The sequence below is a fragment of the Suricata suricatta genome, chromosome 12 (assembly GCF_006229205.1).
Source record: "Suricata suricatta isolate VVHF042 chromosome 12, meerkat_22Aug2017_6uvM2_HiC, whole genome shotgun sequence".
NCBI classification, from domain to species: domain Eukaryota; kingdom Metazoa; phylum Chordata; class Mammalia; order Carnivora; family Herpestidae; genus Suricata; species Suricata suricatta.
Genome location: NC_043711.1, coordinates 102678084 through 102686352, shown reverse-complemented (window position 1 = coordinate 102686352; position 8269 = coordinate 102678084). Strand labels below are relative to the sequence as shown.

The window sequence follows — 8269 nt, the reverse complement described above, 5'->3', positions numbered from 1 at the left end:
GGGTCCTGCCTGCACTTTCCAGTCCTGTGCCCTCCTACAGGCCTACTACATACGTAAGCACTCAATAAATGTTGGGTGTGCCAGGAGGACGAAGTAGGTAAGGGGAAAGGGTTGCTAAATTCTGAAACTGGAGGACAGAAAGTTCTCCATGTGCTTCTGTTCATCTCTGACGACGAGGCGAGGGACTGGGCCAAGTCTCTCATCTTGGAACCTTTCTTTCCTCTCCTTGACCAGCAGTGAGACGCTCCGCCTGCTTATTAACAAACGTGCCTTGAAATCTGCTAGGGGCCGTGCGCTGTGCCGGCTCGAGAGAAGGATGCGGTCACCACGGGCCCTGCTCCACAGAGGTCCCTCCTGGGCTGTACATGTGGCCATCTCGTTTCTCAGCTCACTGGCCCCACACCACTCAGCTCTCAGACAAGAAGAAGGCGTTTTGAGTACTTCCTCAATGTGTGACCTCTACGTGTGTGGGCGGCACGGGGGACACGGGGCAAGAATCCTCAGAGCCAACGTGACACGCATCTAGAAACAAGCCTGAATAGCCAGCCTTTCATTTATGAGGGTGCCGAGAAGCCTCATTTCTGCTGAATGATACTTTCTTTCACACCCCACACACACACAGCACAACTAGTTCTCCACTGTGGCCAGAGCCAGGATTGGGTCACTCAGTCCCACAGGCCACATGTACAGACCCACCAATTTCTTACAAGAATCCATTCACTCATGCATTCATGCAGAAAAACAATTCACTTACTTCTGGGTAGAAGTCATCAAATGCTCAGCCATAAAGCGTGCGGAGTTTGCCTCTGGGAGGGAAACTGAAAGCAGATGTCTGTCATAGCTGGAGACAGAGGTCCAAGATGCCACAGAGCCAGTCCTCATGTGTCCATAGCCCACATACCAATAGGCCACCAGGCAGGAGACTGGGTAGTTGCTCTCCTTGATTGCTGGCACAGCCAAATCCATCTGCTTCAAATCCAAAAGTACGGAAGCAGGTCCGTGAGCAGAACTGATTCATCCTTGTGGTTCAGCCTGAATCCCGAACCGTGCTTTCCCCGCATATCACTTGGTACTCACCAACCAACCCATCACCCGACCGACCAACCACCAACCACCACGACAACAACAACAAAAATGTGTTTATGCCACAAGATATTATGTGACTATTCCTTTAATACTGAAAGATCAGATAATCTCCTGACTTGGAATGGGAATTACATACCTATAAAGTTGGACTAAAGAAACTTACATGATAAACCTACAATTCTACTTGTGGCCCCAGTTCTTTGGGCTTGGAGGAAAAAAATGGGGAAACAGCTGTGCTGAATAGAAACTAGAATAACAAAACTAACTCACAATGCATGTGCCTTTCAGATTCGCTCATTACCTACCCCAGGGTGAGGGGTGTGCCACTGGTTGTATGAAGATGCTACGTAACGGGCACACGGAACAACAGTTTTTAACAGTTTAGTTTAACGCATATCAGAAAATATACAACACTATCCAATTCAGGCTGAGATTTCACAGATATTATGATTTAGGGCAGTAATCGCTTCTTTAAGACAGAGATGACAAAGAAGATGCGGTACGTATATACAAGGGAGTATTACTCAGCCATAAAAAAGAATGAGACCTTGCCATTTGCAACCACATGGATGGCCCTAGAGGGCATTATGCTAGGTGACATAAGTCAGACACAGAAAGACAAGTACCACACAATTTCACTTAGATATGGAACCTAAGAAACAGAACTAAACAGACACTCTTAAATACAGAAGACAAACTGGCGGTTGCCAGAAGAGCAGTGGGGGGATGGGAGAAATTAGGATATTAAGAGGTACACACATCCAGCTCTAACATAGTGAGCCACGGACTCGAAAAGTACAGCATTGGGAATACAGTCAGCGATATTATAATAATGTTGTACAGTGACAGATGGAGACTAACTTGACACTGAGAATTATTTAAATGTTGACGAATCACTACGCTGTTCACCTGAAACTAATATGACAATCCATGTCAACTATATTTCAATAATAAAAAAATTTTAATAACAAAACCATATGACAAAAAAGACAGATGATTTAAACAAAAGTACTAAATAAATAATATACCCATATGTGGACACATACAGCAAAAATCATTAAAGTGGTTCTCAAATGACTAAAGTTTGGAAATAATGGGTTAACTTATTACTGTAAGAGTTGGAGGAGTTGGCATAAAACCCACTCAGATCCACCAGTAAGTGTATCTGCGCTTTGTATATCTCCATCCCTACTTTTCTCCCGGTCCTTGTGTCTCTCTCCATGGACTTCAAGTGCCTTCAAGAGGTATAGAGGCAGAGGACGAGAACCGTGTTGGTATGTAAAATAAGTCAACTTACTCCCAAGAAGCATACATCGACTCTTCATGAGGAGGTACTCTTTTGACTTAAGAATGTTTTCTCTGCTAATGAATCTCATTAAATATCCAGGAGACATCCACTCTGAGGGGAAAAGTGGATAGTGCCCTCATGTGGCTTCAAAACTTAGCTACATTTAAGATTTTAAAACACATTGTTAAGTTAAGAAGACTAAAATATGGCAGACTAGGACAAACGAGACATGTGGGAAAAGGAAACAGCTCAAGAAGATATGGTACTTTGCCATCACCTAACCCTTTTGTTGAGCAGAATGGGAAACCAATATGGCGGACAGGATGTCTGGTCAACCACCTGGGAATAATCAGATAGCGAATTCACACAGGATACTGCCAAGGATCGTTTCGGTTAAAATGTTAACAAATCACGCAAGACATTTTTATTTCCAATTTTATTTTTATCAAAACAAAATAATTTAACCATATAAAGAAGAAGATAAATTTCAACAAACAACCAAGAAGCCAACAGCTTTCCTGATTATGAACAATCACAAGAGTAGCAAGTTCTGAACAGCCGACAGCGTGTGGAAGATTTAGAGTCATCCTCCAGGGCTCCAAGTGACAAGAGACTATTTTTCCTGGCTCCTTTTCTTCCAGTGGTGAAGCAATACGCTCACGTGTTCCTAGACTTGTTGAAATCGGATTATACATATGCCCACATGAGTACAAAGCATGGGGGGAGAGAGCTGTGCAGGTGGGAATCTAGCACACAGGATTTTCTGGGTCCTGACTCATATGTAACGAGTTCTGAAAGATAAAGACATGACATTGTGCTTAAATATCAAGAAATGTAGTGTTTCGAAAGCCAGAGGGTCTCCCTCACAAGAACTATGGGAATCCCAGCGGAGGCGAGGGGGGACGCACGGGTCCCGTTGGCTGCCGTTGGAGGAATGTGACCGCAGCGAGCCAGGCAGGCTGGCTCCCCTCGCCATATTCAGTTATGTCTGGAGAGCTGAGCAGCAGCACATTCCAATAATGATGACAGTTTCCATAACTATGAAAATCTGCTGCACCAGGCAGATTTTGTGCACGATGCAAATTTCTATGCTGGGGAAAAAAATGAATAACGTGATCATTCTAAGTAATGAATGTAAGTGCAGGGAAATACTTTCTGGCATAAGGCTGCAAGTCGTTCATCTTTCACGCCAAGGACTGTGATCACAACGCCTTCCGGCAAAGCTACTTTTCTGAACTGAGGCTTGAAGGAGGGATTTTAGGAAGGGGAAGCGGAAGTTGCCCTCGGTGACCCGTCACGCTATTGGCAGGGTTTGGTTAGAGTCTAAAGGCACCCCTCCCCCGTCTTTTTTCCTTAATCTCTTGGCAAATGCACCATAGGGTCCCCTGGGTTGTGAGTCAACGGGATATTAGCTTGATCCAGAATCTCGAAGGTGGTGAATGCCGGGTCGTGTGCGTTGTCCCCCATCATGCCTTGCAACACGGAGGAGTCGGGTGCCTGCTCAACACCAGGGGACTTTGAGAGTCACTTAACAGTACAGGCTGCCAAGGGGGGAGGCGAAGCCTCTTTTCTCCATGAGTCTTTAGAAAGGATGTCTGGCCAGGTGTAGGTGCAGCAGGAGAGGTGAACCTGGTGGTGAGTCGTGAGTGTCATGGGTCATGGCACTTGGATACCTTGCCCTGAGAGAACAGCAAAGAACTCAAAGTGCACTTGACTTTCATCTATGCCAGCATCCCTGGACTTACGGCAGAAGTTGAGCACCAACTGGCTAAGACCCTTACCCAAAGGTACAATAAAATGAACAGCCCTGGGGGGGGACGAGAGGAATCCTGATCTGTAAAGTCTAGCTTGCCTTGTTTTAAAATAAATGTGTCTTCCCTTAGCCATTACACAATATGTACCTGAAGAGTAAAAACTGCAGCAATTATCAATTGATAATATTGACATTTTATTTTCAATAACCTAAACTGGGCTAGAGATCATGGATGCTATCCTCAAAAGGCAGCCCTGGAATTGCATTTCCCTTTAAGAAAACCCCATAGGAAATTTAAGACTTATAAAATCAGAGATTATTGGGGCTCTATATAAGGATTCTTCATGTAAAAAATATTTTAGGATAATTTCCAATAGCCAACTCCCCTAGAGTCATTCAAAATACTTTTTTTTTTATTGTTGTTGTCGTTCAATCCACTGGAATGCAGCTTTTCACAAATTCATGCTGACACAAAGTAAGGTGCACTTGTATGTGCTGCCACCTGCCACCTGTCAGCTAACTGACCAACTCACACGATGGTTTGGCGGGAGACCCGGGGAGGCAGAGACGGACTCACCGTCCCCCATGTTTGATCTTGGCTGGGATGTGGCAGCCAGCGATGGTGGCTCTTAGAGGGACAGGGCTTCCGTCCCCACCTGGAGGTGAGTGCTCTTTTGGAGCCGTGACTTTACTGACTTAGAACAGTGATCCTGTGGAGAGCTTAGCAGCTGCCAGGAAAGAAAGATCCGGAAGATGGTCTTCTTCCCCTGACCAGGGCCTCCCCAGACAAAGTACTCAGTTCAGCCTCAGACACGCTGTCCTCCCCTTTCACAGCGGGGCTCTGGTTTTGCTTTCAATCTTTGAATTATGAGCCAGACTCAGACACTGGAAGATGCAGCCCCCAAATCTGGAACTCCAGGGGGGCGGGAGTCATGGAGCTTCTCCGAGCTCACGTCCTTCAGGGCAACACTTGGCAGGAGGTGTCCATGCTTCCGCTCTCCCCGGTCCCTCCCCAGACCTCTACCCCCTCTGCACGGGGCCCCCTCTGAGCCCCTGAGCCCCCAAAGTAAAGGAGAGGGAGCTCAACTCAACAAGGATTAGAGCCTGGAGATGTTTTCAGCTCATCCAGTCTCTCAGTCCCAGCTGGAGAAACTGAGGCACAGGGAGGACACATGTCTTAACCAAGGTCTCTCAGCTCACTGAGGACAAGCTTCCTTCTCTCTCCCTCCAAGACTCAGACTGCTCTCCTAGACCTCCCCTCTCATTCCCGGGGCACGGGTAATTCAAAGGGTGCGTAATCACCACATCACTTCAGTTTGGTTTAAAAAGCACATGGGGGGGGGGGAATACGGTACACAAAATGAATGCCTGGCGTGCTCTCGCCTCCCTTCTGGTGCTTCTCTTGGCTGAGCCTGAAATCGCTTGGATATTTATGTGCGCATTAGAAATGGCCACAGACGCATGCTAAGCCACCAGGGGAAGCTGGTCTTACGCTGGAGTTTCCTACGAATAATCCTAACATGGGAAAAGTCCCAGGACGACACCTGAAACGCCCACCCTCGGTGCCAGGAAAGGACACGCTGCAGCGTGAGCCGCTGTGCCCCGTGCCGCCGCTCCGGACACTGGACATCCGAGGAACATCGTCACGTCGCACCGAAGCCAAGAGAGCTCGGCTGTGAGTTTCAAATTGTACAAAATCACACCAAAAGGAAGTATAAAATGTTATCGAAATGTAGCAGTATAAATCTCGTTAAGTCTTTCCTCTCCCATTTAAGGAGAAGGAGAGGAACACAGGAGTCTGAGCTGGCTGCCGCAGATCAGCTACTCTGCTCTGCACAGGGGTGCGCTGGCGTGGAATACTGGGAAATTTTATCCGCACTGTTCTGACTTGCACAATACAGAGGCTGATTTAATTTGACAGCAAAGTAACACCAAGCCCCCAAAATAAAATTACCGAGATGTAAAACAGCGTCAAAACTCCAATTAGTTTTGTATCCTTGAAGCTTCTGGAGGAAATCTAAAAGGCTCCCGTCACGATGAGCAGGCATCAATTTACGCTGTACAGATGACTAAAATGTACCCCTCTAATTGAAATTGCTCAGAGCACAATATGACAGAAAGAATCAGAGAAAAATAAGTGAATTTTCCCTCAAAAAATGACTCATCCCAGAGACTGTTCTGTTAACTTTTAACACAGTGTTCCTTTGCCAGAGCTAAACACACCAAGGGTCTCAGAGGCCTCGGCCCAGCAGGCACCGGGCCCGAAAACCACCTGTGCTTGTGCTGCAGGATCGGAGGGGAGCACTGACCACTCGGGGGACACTGAAAGACAATCAGCATTTCACCGGCTCAGAGGCATTTTGGAGGATATTTACAACTTCCACTAAGGATGCAAGTGATGCTAACCAAACTTCAGTGTTTTAATGCCTCTGGGTTTTCTTTCTAGAAGGACAGGAGCTTCTCGATGCCCACGTCACACCCCGTCTCCTCTGCCAGCGACCCCGGAGACCCAAGCATGCTTACCACCTTTGAAGCAAACCCTCATGGGACTCACGGAGGAGGTCGGCCGACTTGCCTCTGCGGGTTTGCTTATGCGTAACCGTGTCGACCGTGGCCCTCCTGGCTGCCGCCACCTGACCGGAGGAGGCAGTGAGGGGCCGGGGCAGAGCACGCGGCTGGGGGCCCGGCACAGTCACCGCGCACCAGTGTTCTTGGACTCTGTTCCTGGGCCACGCTTGCCCGCCCGGCGCCTGGTGTGCCACCAGGGGAGCTGGGGAAGCGGGGCGCGATGTCGTGGAAAGATCCCCCAAATGGCTCTCCCAACATGGAGGTGCTGGGCTAAACAGAGTTCAGCTGTCCTGCCGGCCCGACAGCGGCCTGGCCGCAGACGTCAGAGGCTCACATCTCTATCACTAGCCGGTCTTCGTCGTCGCTGCTGGGGTCGCTGACCTCCACTCGGGTCTGCTTCCTGAGGCCTTCCAGACCCCTCCTCCTGACAGTTTTCGAAGGGGCTTCAGGGGATGCTCTGGGCTCTCCTGGCTTAGGAGGAACCACACAATCCTTGAGGGAAGTTAACCCAGACACTTGACATTTCCCGCTGTCATTTCCCAAAGGAAAAGTCCCGTACTGCCCCCCAGTAGGCAAGACCGTCTTGGGGTCCCCCTCCTCTGGGTGTGAACCAGCTGAACCTGGCTCTGATGCTGGTATTTCAGGACAAGTCTTTCCAGTCCACCCCGACAGGAGCAAACCTGACACCCCCTGCCCACATGAAGGTTTCCCTAGCAGGACTGGTGGTGACATGCGCTCGGCCACAGTCTTCCCATCCGGGTGGCCCCGTGGCTCCGCACTAGGGGGTCCCAGGGTTGTGTGACCGACTCTCTCCCCCAGAGCGCAAACGGCAGCCACCGAGGCATCCTGGCGGGGGGAGGTTCCTCTGGACTCGAGGGAAGAAGGCTCTGGAGCATCTGAGAAAACGTAGGGTTTCAAAGCTACTGAGACTTGCCCCCGGGAGGGCGGAGGGCGCGTCTTGGGCAGCCCCACGCCGGGGTCTCGAGACAGAAGGCCATCGGGAGCCACGGCCATGCGGGAGTCGGAGCGCACGGATGGCCCCGACCCAGCGGCACTGTCCTGTGTGCAGCGGTCACCGGGCCCACTGGAAGCCATGGGCATCTCCTGTAGAAAAGTGCAAAGAAAAACAAATTGGGGCCGGGGGAGTTAATTGATACAAACACACACACACACACACACACACACACAAAACAAAAAACACTTGTGGTCAGAAACGCGGTCCTCAGTGGAACTAGGTCTTGAGTTCTTAATGACTCTCTGCGGAGCGTGACCGTCAGCAGGACGTCCTCCATCAGCCCCATCAGTAAGGACCTGGTGCAGTCCCTGGAGGAAAGCCCCTTGCTGCCACAGACCAGGCCGCTGGGACCGCTGTGTGCTTCTCTCCGACTTTGTGACACCCCTCCATGGTCCCCCCGTGCCCCGGTTCCGAGGGTCCCGCTCTAAGCTGCCACTGCTCGTGGGGTGGGTGCTATTTCCCAGCACCTCGTGTTTGGTTTTTCCAGAGGAGCACTTTTTGAAGCCTGGCCTGGATTAGCATTTTTGTGCTTCGCAACCCACGGCCCTCCGCACCTTGC

The 8269-nt window shown here is 49.6% G+C and overlaps 1 protein-coding gene across 7 annotated transcripts in view; it reads right to left on the bottom strand.

The window, feature by feature from the left end:
* Window positions 1–754: 754 nt before the first annotated feature.
* Window positions 755–8269, bottom strand: part of ZNF831 (zinc finger protein 831) — a 113301-nt gene continuing 105786 nt past the window's right edge. For 3 of the 7 annotated variants that reach the window (XM_029916283.1, XM_029916282.1, XM_029916284.1), the window contains exon 6: window positions 2844–7799. In XM_029916283.1, coding sequence (XP_029772143.1) covers window positions 7026–7799 — 774 coding nt within the window. In that variant the 3' untranslated portion in view covers window positions 2844–7025. Of the gene's footprint in view, window positions 970–2843; window positions 7800–8269 lie in introns of those variants that run through there. The other 4 variants (XM_029916285.1, XM_029916290.1, XR_003900775.1 and 1 more) reach the window with 3 other exon arrangements.